Source organism: Pinus tabuliformis, chromosome 8, assembly GCF_031772625.1.
Source record: "Pinus tabuliformis cultivar Carrire ecotype Pingquan chromosome 8, CPIR1, whole genome shotgun sequence".
In the NCBI taxonomy this organism is placed as follows: Eukaryota; Viridiplantae; Streptophyta; class Pinopsida; order Pinales; family Pinaceae; genus Pinus; species Pinus tabuliformis.
Genome location: NC_142294.1, coordinates 1,607,899,837 through 1,607,917,446, shown reverse-complemented (window position 1 = coordinate 1,607,917,446; position 17,610 = coordinate 1,607,899,837). Strand labels below are relative to the sequence as shown.

At 40.7% G+C, this 17,610-nt stretch overlaps 1 protein-coding gene across 1 annotated transcript in view; it reads right to left on the bottom strand.

Moving 5' to 3' along the window:
* Positions 1-13,640, bottom strand: part of LOC149242189 (GTP-binding nuclear protein Ran1B-like) — a 31,527-nt gene extending 17,887 nt beyond the window's left edge. The window contains exon 1 of the mRNA XM_089370786.1: positions 13,425-13,640. Coding sequence (XP_089226912.1) covers positions 13,425-13,640 — 216 coding nt within the window. The remainder of the gene's footprint in view (positions 1-13,424) is intronic.
* Between the last annotated feature and the right edge of the window lie 3,970 nt (positions 13,641-17,610).

The following is a 17,610-nucleotide window of genomic DNA, read 5'->3' as shown; positions in this document are numbered from 1 at the left end:
TCTTTTCAGTATTTTTTATTAAAAAATTATTATTTGGTGGTCATTAGCTATGTTGCACTACATTCTTCACAATTGGTCAGTTTATTAGACCGACCTTATCCAATCTGAACCACCAAACTAGACTAGTACAACTCTAAAACCATTGGGACCAATCAATTCCACTAGTTCTAGGCTAGTTCCAATAAGAGTTTTCCCTTCTCATCTTCCTCTGAAGTCGTTTTGTTGGATCCTTTCAGGAATGGTGATTTAGAAAGTGCCATAAACTGTCGAATTGTTGTGAGCACCTAAGATCATAAGTAGTTAAGCCTTGGCAAACAGAAATTTACAAGGACCTAGTACAGATATCCCAAAAGATATTTAGTGAGGATTTGCATGCAAGGAACTATTACATACCTCCCAAGATACTTAGTGAGGACGTGCATGACCAAAAATCATAAAAAAAAATCCACCCTCAAAAACCATGCCCAAAACATTGAAGTGTGGTGCAAAACAAATTGCTAGTAGGCTATTAATGCTACCAACAATCATTTGCTCTCTAATTTCACAAGAAGCTCCTAATCAAGCTACCTCCTCCACTATGGTTATAGCAAGTTCTTGCAACTGTGTGAGCTACAATAAATTAAAACTACCTTCGAATCTTCACCAATTTTAGGGGACTTGACTTCTCTTCATGCCCCAACTATTTTGGGTTGATTGATCAGTTAACTAGATGATCGCTGAGTTTGACTGAAGTCCCACTATTTAAATGACCTTCCTGTAGTTCCTCCAAAAGTTAGAACTAGTTTAACCGAAAACAACCTGAGATAATTTACCTTTATTGCCACAAGTTAGCAATCGCATATGCAAAACTAAACTCTAACTCCTCCAACTCGAATTTATTGAGTAAACTAGGTGACACAAACCATGTCACACAAGTTAACATCATCCAAGTTGTCTGTTGATTTGGAAATTTGAATTTGTTCAATTTAATCAAGGAAAAATCAAATTGAGAATTTCTTGCTGCATTTTTCAACACATAGTTCATTGGAATGTATTACTTTCACTATGAACTTGGCATAGTTCACATGTTAAGTTCATAAGGTTTTGGGCTGATTTGGTTCTATGTGTTGTGTATATAAATAATAGGTGTCAAACTCTTGCTATTAGAAACAAGACTCCCTATGAAATGTGGTATGGCCACATTCCTTCGGTGAGGCATCTCAAGGTTTTCGGTTCCTCATATTATGCCTTCATACCTAAGGAACAGATAAAAAAACTCACTGCAAGGAGTCACAAATGTATCTTCTTTGGGTACTCATACCTCCAAAGCATACCATCTCTATGATGAAGTGAATAATAAGTTTATAATATCTAGAGATGTGATCTTTCTTGACTCTTCCAAGATTGACAATGTTGTTGAGTGGTAGCTTAATTGTTTGGATATATTCAAACATGCAAAGTATTTTCAAGATTTTGATAGTGAGATTCCACATCTCCTTCTCTTAGCTCTATAATTTCTATGAAGAGCCTTGAAGAAATCAGGTTGAAGGAAATTCCTTCACCTGCTTCATCAGGAAAGAGCTAAGAGACTATTGGCAGCAGGTAGCCAAATATGACAAGCGGTGAGGGTACATGCAAGATACAAAGAAAGGATTAATGCAAAAGAGTAATGCAGAGGAGTGTACTAACTACATACATATCATCAAACATCTTCCATTCCACTTAGGATGCCTTGCATCATGCCTGGTTAGTCATTAGATCATGTTGGTCGCAACCTCGGTAGCTTAAGTAAAAAAGTGGTAATACTCTTCATCTTCTAAGTTATGTAATAAACAAGTGAAAGGGAGCAAGAAATGTAGATCAAACACATGGAATGACTTTCAGTTCTTGCAACCATGAATTTCATTGAAGACTGAATGATACGACAATGATAAGAAAACTTTTAAGCTACATTAAGAGGTGTATTTCAAAAGACGTGCTTTGTTTTCCATACCTAGCCTCCAAAGGGTTATGCATCAGATGGAGTCTTCATGCAGTCCTAATATTCTATCATACCTTTGGTTTCTTGGTCTGCTTATTTTTCTCCTCAGCTCCTTGAGAGTCATCTATCATGTTATCTTTCTTCGTGGCCCTACTTGGGATGATGCCCTAGGAGGACACATCTATGCAATTTCAGGCTGCAAGGCAGACTGGGTAGTCAAGGGACAAAACTGCATAGTTTTTGGAGACAGTGGTGTTATAGACATTTTTGGGCTCTGCAACCCCAATCGAACATGTCCATAAACCAACGACTCCTAAGTCCCTAAAACTGTTGTTCCATCCCCTAAAAGAACAATGTAACCTGATTACATCATCTCCCCGAAGTGCTCCATGAAAAACTACTTAGAACTGGTCAAAGTTGGACCATCTCACCTGCTCCATGGTCAAAGTGCGCTGCATCCCACCTAAATGCACACGAGAGGTGTGATGAATACTGAAAATCCCTTCTATGGGGTGCAGTGGGCGAGAGTGGATAAATGGAAAAGTCAATTTGCGAGGTGGAGGATCATGGAATCTTCCAGAAGCTTCTCCTGTGACACTTACCTATCTGCATTCACCCAGTGATGAGTAAGAGATCATCAATCTCCAAGTGGAATCAAGAACTATCAGAGAGAGGACACTAATCAAACCTCAGAAGCTGACTCACCTCCCTGCAATCATCTATATATGGATCCCTCATCCCAAGATTCAGAGGCTGGAATTTTGTATCTTATAAGGAAGTGCTACTGGTCTCTTGGTGTAACATCATAGTGTTGGGTGATCCTGCTTTTCATGAGGTGAAGAAGGGCTTTCTTGCTGAGAGGATGACACTAGGTCAGAACAATTGGTTGCAATACTCTTTGCTATTTCTTGATATTAATAAATCTATTCAAGTTTTCCTCCACATTCTTGTATGATTGATGATATATGCATTTGTGTGGTCAATATATATCTGGTCCTATATTTTTTGTGATAGTAGATCTCTGTTCTTAGATAGTGTTATGCTGCTTTGATTCCACAGGTGCTCTTTGAAGCTGGGTAGATGAGGAAGAAAGTGGCAAAGATCTATCAGAAGGGAGAGGAATCAAGTAAGGAACCAAGCGCAAGATAGAGGTTGGTCTCCTTTGTTCCCCTCTTGTCTACTTCTCATAAAGGAAAATGAAAGTAGTTATAGTTTGTTTGTTTCTAAGATAGCTACCTATCTTAGTGGGACTAGCAGCTCTGCATGGACACTAAATTTCCTGATAAAAAAATGGCAACTCCACTGGGGAGTGAATAGATTGTTTGTTTGTCTATATTTTTTTTCTTTATAAACTTACAGACATAGCCTGAAGTCAAGCCAGCTAGCCTTCGAACTGCATTTTCCCTGCAAGTGCAAAGTACATCAATGCTGCTTTAGTCTATCTTCGAGTTTCATTTATGAACTGAACAATCGATTTACAAACTCTCTAATTTCCCTTGTGATGGCTCTAGTAACCTCCTTAGATCTACCCCTGTGATTTATTTACTGATTATCACTTGCTTGGCCTAAATCCTTGAACTGTGCTGCAAAATGTGATCAAGAATTGGATCAAAAGCCTCGCACTATACCATCGCACCCTCTCTTCAAGGATATAAGTATGCATCACATTTCCTATGTGCTATAGGTGGGATGCATACTGAAATCCCTGTGTAACAGGTGCGCTGATCAGAGAAGGCTAATTTTTCCTCCAGACTTTGGTTTTTCTTCACTCTTTTTAGCTCTATTCAGGAGTTTTGCTGTCTGTAGTCAGTATACCTCTGTTGGAAACCCCCTTCCTTGCCATTATTTTGCCTCCATTATGCAAAGAACTGTAAATGTTTTTATGTATTGTGAGCCATTTTTAGTTCTCTTTTACAAAGAAGTAGCGTAATTGAACTATCGTTTCTTGATTTGGAGGTGTTGCAAGTGTCGTTTTCAGTCATAGAAGAGAATCCAATTGTTCTTGATAGTTGATTACATTATTACTCTTGTATTTGATTTGAATTAGTAGTTTTTCAAGTGTCGAAAGCAAGTTTTCAATTCCAAATCGCAAAGTGTCGCCATTGTCTTCATTTTGTCTTGAAAAGAAGCTTGTTAGTAATGTCTCTTTGAAAAATAATTCAAATTTGTGCTTAGCTTTCTTTTTATCATTCACACATTAAGAAGGCTGAAAACAAATACATGCATCTGCATTTGCATTCAGACTGTTTGTTGGTTTGATTTAGGATAGTGCATATAATGTGTGCTCTCTGCTCTATGTTGAAAGAATATCATCTCTCTTTCTTTAGTAGCTAGGATTTTCATTGCAAAAAGAAGATTAAACGATTTTTTATCATCTTAGATTGCATTTTAGGAATTGTATATCTACATCATGCAGTGAACCTGAAAGACAAATTTCCTAAAAAAGATCAACTGTAAAATAAATTTAATGAATCTAAAAACTCTTTGGAACCTAATGCACAACATTTAGAAGTCTAGGCTAGAGACGTATTCCGGCGTCGTAGAGCCTGGTAACTGTTGTTTTGAGTGCTGGTTGGGTGATTCCTCAACTTTGAGACGAGAACTACCAGTACGGACTTATGATCCCACATACCGTTGAGTATATATTTGGAGACCACAATAGGCTATATTTTTTATCCATAGGAAGTAGTGTCTACCACCCTATCGATTGCAATGCACTGAACACAACATTCGGGAAGGTTGACTGTTGTACCGTAAAAAGCATTCTGCAGTTTTTTGATTGGTTTGGTAATCCCTCTATCTAGATTTCCAGAGTAGTCTCTTTCGTTCCTTTTTAGACTCCTTAAAGGAAAAGGTCCATTTGAGCACTTGTCACTTCAAGCTCATTAAAAATAAAAGGCAACTAGAGCCATCTTTTGTTTTTTCTCGACTCTTAAAAATTGAAAAAACAAGTTGTGTCAAAGCATCTAAAATTTATTTTAATTGGAATAAACACCACCTTTCCTACATTGGTCTTAGGTTGAGAAAAATGGAGTCCACCAACCAAGGATTTCCCCTTGGAGGAAATCCTAGTCCTTTCTCCTCTTGGGGAGATGTTGGTGCACCGCATATGGCCACATTGTCACTTCCAGGATTGACAATCGGCCTGCCCGTATGGCTCTTCTCGTCTTCTATCGCTCAGAACATCGTGATTCCTGAGTAGTCAAGTAAGCAACTAGACGATACCAAAGCCACCCGCCAACCTTCCATTTCGTCTGATTCTCGCTCTCCTCCTTCCTCTTCGCTTGATGAAGTTGGTAAAGTAAAAAGTTAAGTAACTAGGAAGGAGAAGTAGGGGAAGGAGAAGAAAGGAAGAAGAAGAAGGAGCCAAAGGCGAAAAGGGGCAACTAGGCATCATCTAGTGAAAATCCACACACTGCACTATCGAAGCCTAAATGTCCATGTGTCATTTGCAAAGGAAATCACTATCATTGAGATTGTCCCTGCATCCCTCGGATCTTAAGGGACTGGTCTCCTCGTTTACACAATCCGATGTCAACAACCTCTGATAATCATGTTGAAAGTAAACCATCAACTAGTGAAAGCAAAACGTCGGGACAGAAAAGGAAAAGTAAATTCCCTTGTAAACTGTGTGAAGGTGATCACACCGTCCACCATTGTCCCTTCCTTGATGAGGCTAAAAGAGTTTTGGACGACCATCCGGTTTCACTGTTACGACTTCCTCCTCGATATAAGAAACTCCTGACAAGTCCATCTCTAGTTGAAAATCCAACTGACACGCCATTGTGGTCGGTCGAAGCATCTATCATTGAAGATAAACCATCTGAATTCACACCAGATGAAAGTCAAAAGGTTGAGGCGGCAGTTGACCAGGTCTTGCCTTTAGAAGGTCCAACTTGAGATGTATAGTCACCGGAGAGAACAAGAACGACACCGTTCAAATTCTCTTTGTAAACACAGACTTCGATGAACACGAGGGTAGTCTACCCATTCCTTTACCGCAGGAAGGAAGTTTGTCAGAGTCATATCCGACTGTCTATTTGGTCCCACCTCCAAGAAACCTAGTTGTTTCCTTCGATTGGAATCTACTAGGCAGACCCCATTTACCGGCTAGTGTACCATTTCGAATCATTGCAAAAATATACAGAATGGTCATGCCCGGTACCATCATAGATGAAGGGACTTATGTGAGTATCCTTTCCTTAACTGCTTGGAAAGCGCTTGGTTCACCATCGCTTTTGCCTGAAATGAGAAATCTAACAGGCTTTGACAAAGGAACTAGTCGACTGTTAGGGATCCTTCCCAATGTGTCGATAACATTGAGAAGGAAAACCATTCACATGAACATAACGGTAGTCGAAGGACCCCTAGATTATAATCTACTCCTTGAACGCGACTATATTTATTTCATGGGAGCCATTGTCTCCTCGCTCTTTAGAGTAATGTGTTTTCCGCATGAAGGAAGAGTGGTCAAGCTCATAGACCAGCTTTCATTCCCTGGCTCACACATAGCAAATAGTCAAATACCATACCTGAATGGTCTTTTCACGCAAGGAATGTCCCATCAATCCCCAGTCCATCCACCTGATGAGTGCGAGTGATTCGGGAGGACATGACTGAAACCCAGGGGGCATGCACCCTGGTCTGTTTCGACAGGAAAACCTTGGGCATAGGGTAGGTTTCCATGAAGGATATATGAATGGATTATGAGATTATACTGGAATAAGATACCTCTGTCAGAAGGTAGGCCTTTCTCGATAGAACAAATGTTTTGTCTGCAAATTGAGGGGTAACCTGTAAAAGGTAGGCCTTTCCCGATAAAACAAATGTTTTGTCTACAAATTGAGGGGTAACCTGGGAAACACTACTTCACTATACCTAAGGGCATGCAAGCGAAGAGCGACCATTTATTTTTTAAATTTGTAGGTCGTCTAACCCTTTAAACTCGTAGGATCGGTCGTTTCCTAACTTGCATAAAGAAAGGATGCAGGGCAAAGCTGTGTGAGGTGCAAGCTCCATAGAAAATTGTATCTTAGATGAGACATCCTTATTATATGATTGGATCAAGCAGTTTTTATGTGGAGTTCAAGCTCGTTAAAAATTAAACGTAAGCAGTGAGCAAATGTTTCCCCCAAAGTTTAAGCTCATTCATTAAAAAATGAACCAATTTCCAGTAAATAACCATCGTGAATGAATTATCATCAGCCTTTGAAGCCTTGGTCGTGTTCTCATCATCACCTCCACTCTGTATTGGCCGATCATTCACCTCCATTTGATTTTTTACACTTTTTGAGGAACAGCTGCGAAGAGTGATCCTATTAGCCATCCTTGTGACACTGCCGTGATTGGGAAATTCTAAACCTTACCTGGAATTAGCTGCTACCCGAATTTGTCACTCATTCCTCGAAAAACGAGTCTCCTTTAAGCTCTTTTCATCTGACTCATAAAATATGAAAATACTACCGAGTTATTGGCCTCTCCAGCTCGTTAAAATGATCGGGAGTGCTATCCCTCCTTTATATTTTAATCTTTTTGGACCTGAGGGATTATTACATAAAAATATCGAGCGCTTGTTATGTTCGGCTCGTTAAAATTACCGAAAATTCATCCCTTTTGTATTATTTTACATTTTTTCAGACTTAAGGGATTATATGATGAAAAAGGATTGTTGGAGTTTTCTTTATGTCCCTTTCAGGCTCTCTAAAATTGAAAAGGACTAAGTTATCTTTGTTGTTAAACTCGTTAAAACCGAATAGCGACAAACTTGTCCATACAGACAAGAACGAGTTTCACTATCGCTAGGCTCGTTAAAACATAGCAATGGGTTTGCCCAAAGGGAAAATTATAGAACAAGCATATGTTATCCTCCTCAAGCCTGAAAAAAATAAAGAGGTACTGGTCAGCAATGACTGGGGAAAAATTGGGAAGAAAACTTGAAGAAACTTTATTGGTAGCAAGTCACTCTTGAACATGACACTCTCACTCCGCATCCGAGTCGGGTTGGGTTGTTTCATTCACTGGTCATATCACCATTGGTCCATCACACCATCGACATTGGGGTTAATGCTACCAATCCATCATGTCAGTGTTGCCGATATGTTCAAGAGAAGTCTCTCAGAGAATTCACCTATGTCTCATCCATTGCAATACATTTACGCTCCATTCTTTCCTGACCGCCACCCTGAACCTTATATCACCATATCGTTTTCACCTCCATTAAAATCATTTGCTCCGTTCCGTGTCGTAGATGTGGGATTCATTAAGGCCCTCCTATGATGGATCACTTCTTGTCGACATCAACTCATTATCAATGGCCTTCGACCGACAGATTTTGCCTGGTGTTCGACACCAAGTCCCTTTTTCACACCACGTGGATTGTACTGTCATACCTTGAGGGTCATCATCATTATCGGTGATTCCTCTCACGCCTGTTAATAGCTTACATCACTGGCTGGTAATCAGGCGATGTCTTTCCATGTTCGACACTAGAACATCTCTCACATGGATCGACTTGTACTAAGTGAAGATCGAACGAGATTGAAGACCCCGGATCTAGTTTCATCCATCTGGGCTGCGATATATATTCAGGAAAATAAAGATATCAAATGTACATCATTGTTGCACAGATGATCATCCAATCTAAGAGATGATGGCTCTACCAGAATCATCAGTCTGCACAAAGACGATTGTCTCTCTTATGTACATGAAAATGAATTTATAAAGTTGTGCATGGGAATTCCCGCCTCAGCTAGATCATGATAATATTATGAAGAGAATATATTTTATTGTATCTTATTACAGGTCGCCTTCCAGCTCGGAAAAACTTCGGATCCTCATGATAAAGCATTTAACCCGACATTAAAAGATTAACGACCTCATGCTTTTGGGGGAAACTGTTATAGACATTTTTGGGCTCTGTAACCCCAATCAAACATGTCCATAAACCAAGGACTCCTAATTCCCTAAAAGTGTTGTTCCATCCCCTAAAAGAATAAGGTCAGCTGATTACATCATCTCCTAGAAGTTCTCCATGAAAAACTACTCAGAACTGGTCAAAGCTGGACCATCTCACCTGCTCCATGGCAAAAGTGCGCTGCATCCCACCTAAATGCACATGGGAGGTGCGATGAATACTGAAAATCCCTTCTATGGAGTGCGATGGGCGAGAGTGGAAAAATGGCAGAGTCAATTTGCGAGGTGGAGGATCATGGAATCTTCCAGAAACTTCTCCTGTGACACTTGCCTCTCTGCATTCTCCTAGGGATGGGTAAGAGATCATCAATCTCCAAGTGGAATCAAGGACTATCGGAGAGAGGACACTAATCAAATCTCAAAAGCTGACTCACCTCCCTGAAATCATCTATATATGGATCCCTCATCCCAGAGATCCAGAGGCTGGAATTTTGTATATTGTAAGGAAGTGCTGCTGGTTTCTTGGTGTAACATCATAGTGTTAGGTGATCTAAGCTTTTCATGAGGTGAAGAAGGGATTTCTTGCTGAGAGGATGACGCTGGGTCAGAACAATTGGTTGTAATCCTCTTTGCTATTTCTTGATATTAATAAATCTATTCAAGTTTTTCTCCACATTCTTGTATGATTGATGATATATGCATTTGTGTGGTCAATATATATCTGGTCCTATATTTTTTTTGATAGTAGATCTTTGTTCTTGGATAGTGTTATGCTACTTTGATTCCACAGGTGCTCTTTGAAGCTGGGTATACGAGGAAGCGAGTGGCAAAGATCTATCAGAAGGGAGAGGAATCAAGTAAGGAACCAAGCACAAGACGGAGGTTGGTCTCCTTTGTTCCCCTCTTATCTACTTCTCATAAAGGAAAATGAAAGTAGTTTTAGTTTGTTTGTTTCTAAGATATCTACTAGTCTTAGTGGGACTAGCAACTCTGCATGGACACTAGATTTCCCGATAACAAGTGGGTTCCGGCTGAGGGAAGGACACTGGAGGAAACCACTGCAAATTTTTGAATGGTCAGGGAGGTTGGGATTTCTATGCATTGCATGGTTTGAACAAGCAACGAAAAAGCTTGAGGGTTACATATGTGAAGTGTGTAGTTCAGGAAAGTTGGATGAGGCTAGGTTGCTAAGGAAACTCTGAAATTTAGCTAAGTGTGGGATCAGTGGAACTTATGTGAATAGTGATAAAACTTCACTACGATCACAAACTTGAAAACTTATCGATACAACATAGACCATCCAGAACATATAACACATACTTCACTTAATGCAACAACCTTTGTGGCAGCTTACGGCAAGTGCGGCTTCGATTATAGACTTTGGGAGGATAAAGGTGGCACTTGTGTAAGAGTGTGTGAAATGAGTGTTAAACATGTCTCATTCTCATAAATATTTCCCCTTGAAGCAAAGCAAACCTCCCTTTGCATGATAAGCGATTACCCCCATGCCCAAATATGACACATTCTATGTAAAGATAAAAGCATAAACGACTCTTAAGATCGAAAAGGGCAGCTTGAGATCATCAACTTACCAATAAGTGACTAAGGAATGATTGATCACAATATCCATAGTAGGCTCTGAAATTTAAGTGCAAGCCAAAATTTTGGAGGGTGTTGCAGCCTCTACAATAGAGCCTTCACCTTCTTGCTAGCTTCGTTTCAACTAGTGTCTTGAATTCTACAAACTCAGAGAATGTCTCATATTTATTCCACGTGAAGAAGATCCAACACTACCGTGAGAAGTCATCAATAAAAGTGACCAAAAATTTGTGTCTAACAGTGTAGGTTGTCGAGAAAGGTCCATAAACATCATAGTGGATCCTTTCTAGGACTGCATGTGCTTTGTTGTCCTGATCATGGAATGTGGATTTTATGTACTTTTGTGATGTACATCCTTTGCATATATACTATTGCTTAAGTGCTCCTTTAGAGAGGTGATCGGTTATTTGTTCTATAATATTCGAGGTACCATGATAAAAATGACCAAGTATTTTGTGCCAAAGTTCATCGACATCGTGACCTTCACTTTCTCCGCCTTAGTGCTTAATGTAGCACATTCTTCCACATCTAGCTTATACAGGTTCTTCACATGAACCCCAATCTGCTTCACATGCCATGTGGCTATGTGTATGAGGAATGCTTTTCCTTTGTTGAATATCACTTCACAACCATGGTAAACCAACCACTCAGTGAATTCCAGTAGACAGACACCTAATCCTTTACCTTTACTGTTTTTTACTATCGCCTCATAATTACTGGTTTTGAAGGGCATCTTTGATGTAACGTCCAAGACTTTCTTCCATAATAACAAATAGAAAGGGTGAGAGAAAGTCCCCTTGTCGGATACCTCTGGATGGGTGGAAGGGCGTGGAGGGGGTCCCATTGACAAGAATTGAGAAAAAGGTAGAAGTGATGAGACTCATAATCCATCTTACCCAAGGGAGGGTAAAGCCAAAGGCTAGCAGTATTTTTTGAATATATTTCCTACTTAAAGTATCAAAAGCTTTTGAGAGGTCAATTTTTAGGAGCATACATGCCTTTTTGGTTTTCTTTAGGGAGTGAATGATTTCATGAGTGAGAATTATGCCATCAGTGATCTGTCTTCCTTCCACGTAACCTTATGGCTTCGGTTATATAAGAAGAGGAAGCAGGGGCTTGAGGCATGTGGCAATCACTTTGGAGACAATTTTATACAATACGTTGCATAGTGCAATAGGTCAGAATTTGTCTGGAGTCTAGCTGTTCTCCTCCTTAAGGATGAGGGCGATGAAGGTGGCATTCAAGGATGGAAGCATCCATCTGTTAACTTTGGACTCCTCGACTACTTGCTAGACTTCCTCCTTGATTAGATCCCAAAAGTTGTGAAAGAAGTCTGAAGTGAACCCGTCTGGTCCGGGTGCTTTCCCAACTTTGAGCTGTCGCATAGCTGTCTCCACTTCGAGTAAAGAAATAGATCTGAGGAGTATTTGATTGTGTTCCTTAGTTACGATCTTAGGAATAATCTTGATGATATTCTCTATAGCTGGCAGCTGATCAGTCTCTGTTTCCTGATGCACCCTCCGAAAGTGGGTGAGGAGTTCCTGTTCTATATCTTCATGCTTCTCTAGATGTTCCCCTTATCGATTTTGGAGGAGAGTAATGATGTTGTGCATTCTTCGTTGGATAGTGGTATGGTGGAAGAACTTTGTATTGCATTCACCCTCTTTAAGCCATCGGATCCTCGATTTTTGTCTCCAGAGAATCTCTGCCTGTCTTTCTCTTTTTGAGATATGTGTTTGTAGTTGACATTCCTGTTCTGCTATGGTTTCGGATCTGCCTTCAGCTATGATTCTATGCTGTAATTTTCGCATTTCTTTTTCAAGAGTGTTTTGCGCTTGAAATATATTGCCGAAGGTAAATCGATTCCACTATTTTATTTCTTCCTTCATATGTTTTAGCTTTTGTTGGAGCTTGTATATTTTTGCGCCTTCTGGTGGTGTGAAATTTCTCCATGCCTCTGTTATCAGGTTATGAAAATCGGGGTGATTCAGCCAAAAGGCTTCAAAGCGAAAGGGCCTGTGAACATTGTCTCCTGGTATTTGCCACTGAAGCCTAATAAGCCAATGGTCTGAGCCAGAGAGTGGCAATATAGAGGCCAAGAGATCCCCGCCAAGATGTATTGCATTATCAAAGATCAAGAATCTTTCTAACCGAGGTGCAATTTGGTGGGCATCTGCACGCTTTTTGTTCCAAGTATAAATGCCATTGTTGAATTCCATGTCTATAAGCCTATTGTTATGAATGTAGTTCTTGAAGTGCGTGCTTTCACAGTCCAGCTTGATCTGTCCTCCTCTTTTTTCCTCCAATCTTGTAATCATGTTGAAGTACCCTCCTGTGATCCAAAGTGGGTGGGATATTTCTAAGTTGATCTGAGTTAGGGTGTTTAGTGTGTCTACTTTGTTTGTTGCCTCCTGGGGGAAGTAGACATTATTTAAGTGTCCATGAACATTTGTCCCTGTTAAATGAAACCTAGCCCGAATAAAGTGCTTATTGGCATGTATGTTGGTAAGTGTTATAGCTCTATCATCCCAAACGATGGCTAGCCCTCCTGAGGCTCCCATGGATTCCACCGTCACTTCTTTTCTTCCTGGCCATGCTTTGGCAAGGATCTAATCCAACGTTGTGGAATTACACTTGGTCTCCTACAAGAAGAGAATTTGAGTCTTTTACTCTTGTAGCATGTTCTTTATTAATCGTCCCTTCTCCGGGCTATTGAGCCCTCTGATGTTCCATGAGATGAGCTTCATAATTCACAATTGGGAAGGGGATTATAGTATTTGGTGAGCTTGGAGTATCTTCCAAATTCCACGAGAATCTCCCTTATGCGGATGGTTCTCTGAAGATGTGTTTTCTGTCCTTGTTTCTTCTTGTCTATGAAGATATTTCTTCCATCCCACTGACTACTAGTTTGGATGCCTAATGATCTTTTCTTCTATGCTATTGAGAGAATTACTTCTAAGTTTTCTAGCTGTCGCTCAGGAATTTTGTCATATTCCTTTTTCTTACAATCCTGTTCAAGTCCAAGTATATCTAGATCTCTGGTGTCGAAGCTCTCTGGTTCCTCTTCCATGCGTTGTATTGTTTCCTGCTCTGCCTCTGTATCATCTACAATCGTGAACGACATTTGAGTGCTATCTACCTCCATACCTTGAGCAGTCCTTTTCTGCATCTTACTGGGAGAGGGCGTTTTGGTGTCTGCGGGTTTCTTAGAAGTGAGGGCTTTCTTTGAGCTTGATGGAGCAGAATGGGTGGAAGTCTTAGTAATGGTTTCAAGTTGTTTCTTATTATCTAAAATATGAACCTCTGGCTGGAGTAGGATTTCAAAGTTGTTGCTTGTTGAAGGCAAGGAGGTGCTGGTGATAGGTTTTTTGACTGAGGTAGAGGGATTTTTATGGGTCTTTTTGCGATTGGGAACTTTTGTGAACCCATTTGAGTCGGATTTGTCCATTGAAGGGGTGGTCGTGGATTTCATATTGGAGGGAACGTCTCGAAATAAATGGCCTAGGGCGTGGCATTTTCGACAGTCGAATGGTACATGCTTGTAATCTATTGTTTGTAACCATTCATAATCATCATGGTAGAGGCTTACCGCGTCCGGGAGAGCTTTGATGAGGTGCATGTATACACAGATCCACGCATAGGAGGTGTATCGTTTCAGCTTTGTCTCCTCTGCCACTTTGATGAATTCGCCTAAACCATTCCCAATGTCTCGCAAAGAGTCATCATCCCAATACTCCAGGGGGAGAGAATAAAGGCACAACCACACTGAGGCCCAACTCAAATCTTCTTTGTTTGGGTTAAAGCGCTCGATTCATCCTCTTAGGTATAGCCCTACTGCATTGAAGAAATATGGTCCTCCATCCAATACCCTCTTTCGGTCCTCTAGACAATTGAAAATGGTAGTAAAGAATCCCTTAGGCCGTAACTACAGTGTTATGTGCCCTTTTGGCTTCCATTTGGTTGTGATCTAGCCGTGCAAAGCTTTCTCCATTGGCCAAAGGCCTATGAACTTTCCTACCAAAGCATGATCACTCATAAACTGGATCTAAGTGTTGATGCAGTGACTTGGGAGCTCGATTTTGGGTCTGTCAACTGCTACCAACTGGCAGGTGTTTGACGTCACTCGTGGTTCTTCATTTGTCATGTTATTCGTTGGCGTATTTTCATTCTCTTTTGTTGTATCTTCTAGATGGTCCATCCTGAAATTTTGAGTCTGTCGCAGGCTGTTTTCCGTATCAGCGGGGGGAGGCATCATGTCCTCCCCCTCGGGGGATTCCATTGCATGATAGATGTTCCTTATTGTGTTGTAGCTGCCTTATGGCTGAAGGTTAATGGCAAAACGATGCAGTCTGTGAAGGTCTGCCAGTTGCAGAGCAGCGTCAAACCCTAAGCGCTCTGCTCTCCATTTTCTTTTTTTTGACATAAACGGTTAGTTTTTATTTGAAATTTTGCAAATCAGCTACCGAGGAATTTAACACTGAAACCCTGTATTTCCTTGTTACAGTCGGTGGGGAAAGAAGATTTTGCTTTTGAATAGTCTGCTGAATGAGTTACACTGTGAATGCATATAGAGGCTTGAAAAGAACTTGATTTGGTTTTAGAATGGTGGCTTGAAATTCCGCTGCTTTTGCTTTTCGTGACATAGCTCTGCTTCCTAGCTTGTAGAGAGGAGATCCAACACGCCAGAGTGCCAGATCATCCCAAGAATCATTGTGTTTTATTTTTGAAATGTTTGGCGGAGTGTTATATAGTGTTCAAGAATGCCAAGAGCGGTAAATTGGCCTTGAAGAGGCCCTTGTGAACTCCCCAGCACCTACCCAGATGCAGCAGTGAGTTCCAATGATGAATAGAGATCGAAAATGCCATGGTTGCATTCTGAATTTTCCCTTGTGGATGAGTTTGTGTTTCCTAATATCAACCAGCTCAAAATGGTTCGGTCCCGAAGTTTGGAGAATCTGAATCAGCGAAATTCTCAAAGGAACAGAGGCCCATACAACTCCAAAATTAAGGAATGCTGCAATCCGATTCAACATCATTTACTAACAGAGATCTCTTGCTCCTGAGAGAGCCTAGGTTGGTTGTCAAGTCCGCCTCTGAGTTTAACTTCCTCAGAACATGATATAAGGGGATTTTGTGGAACTTCGGCAACAGTAGTTTTATTTTTTTGAGGATGGGGGCTAACTCCACCTGAGAAGGGATCTTTTGAGAGTTCATAGCCTGTATAATTAGTCTGGAGTCTCCAAAGACTGAGATGGAGAGGAGATTCTTCTTGATAGCCAGATTTAGACCCTACCATAGAGCAAGAGCCTCTGCTCTGTTGTTTGTTTCATGCCCCAGACCCCAAGAAAAGTGCAGCTTAGTTGAGCCACCTGGGCTTAAGATAACTCCCCCACCACCCACCTTTCTTGGGTTACCTTTAGAGGCCCCATCGAAGAATAGGCAGTGATCATCCAAAGTAGATCTCCATTTGATGAATTCCTGTTCTTCCAGACGAATTTTCAAATGAGAAGGGACTTTAGCAGAAGGAATGGATCTATTCTGATGATTTGGAACAAGCTCTTTTAACCATTGATATTCCTCGCTATCCAGAATCATTCCATTTCATATGGTGGGTTTGGTTTCCAAGGCCTCCCCCAACAAAGATTTGATCTTAGTGATAATTCTGACTGGGTTACAACTCTCCTCCCTAAATATTCTGTTGTTCCTCTCCAACCACAGTTTCCAGCATGTGAATTTGGGGATCCACATCTAGCCAATCTTGAGAAGGATTTTTTTGGAGAGACGTAACGGGGATAACTTGGCCTAGTTTCTTAGAAGGTCCTGAATATTTCCTGGAAGCTCTATTTTGTCAGGTCCTAACATCAGGACACCCTTCCAAACTTCTTGAGCAAAGGGGCATAATAAGAACAGGTGGTTAGTCGTTTCTTCATCCAATGCGCAAAGAGGGCACTTGGAGGGACCTTCCATTCCATGCTTCCTCAGGTTATCTCTAGTGAGGATACTTTTATGCGCTAGATTCCAGCAAAAGAAGTCAATTTTGGGGAGAGCAGGAAAAGACCAAATAAATTTCCATTGAGTTGGCTCTGGGGGGACGTTAGGTATAGCCATCATATTTTTGTAACCTTCTACTGTTCAGTAAGAGCCTGAAAGAGAACCCCACCCTATTTGTCCTTAGAAGAGGCCTTTAAGGGAGATTTTCCTTGGAGGAAATCCAACAATAAATTGGCTTCACCATCTACCAAATGAGGGACCTCCCCAAAATTCCAACCATCCCATAGACTTTTTGCATCATTTGTCCAATTGGAGATGTCCTAAAGGGTTTCCAGATTGGCCTGAAGCCAAGCTCTGATATTTTCTAGTTCTGCCATCTGAAGGGCTGATCTCCAGGAATCTAATCTTCCCAAATTTTTATTGTTTTCCCATTACCTAGGATCCAATAAAGCTTATGACTAAAGAGTTTCAAAGCTGTGAGAAAGAGTTTGAAAACTGGTGATCCTTTCGAAATTCTAGGAGGCTGGTCCAAGCACCTCAAACACTACCCATGAAAATATTTTTTCGACAAAACTCTCTTGCTCCAACTAGGATTCCCAAAAACAATGTTCCAAAGGAGCTTGGAGCCTAGAGCAAGATTTTGTGCTACCAGATCCCGCATTTGGAGACCTCCTTCCAAGAATGGATTCTTAATTGTGTCCCAATTAACTAAATAAATCCTTCTTTCATTATTTTTCCCTCCCTCCCACAAAAATCTTCTCAGGAGACCATCCACTTTACTAATAAAGGTTTTAGGGGCTAGTAGAATGGAGTTTTGATAAACTAGGAGACTTATGAGAGCAGATTTCATAAGGATTACCTTCCCATCATTATTCAACCATGAGGCTCCCCAAGCTTGTATTCTAAGTTTTAGCTTGTCTAGTAGGGGCATCAAGTGAGCTACCTTAGGATTTGATTTGAAGATTGGGATCCCAAGATACTTAAATGACTCCTAGGTCAGGGTTGTTTCCATTTCTAATAGCATTTCTATGTCTGTCAAATCTTTGATCGAGGAATTCCAGCCATAGATCGTGCTTTTTAGATAGTTAATCTTGCTGCCTGAAACCTCCCTATAAATGTCTACCTCCTTCTTGAAGGTTCTAGCAGAA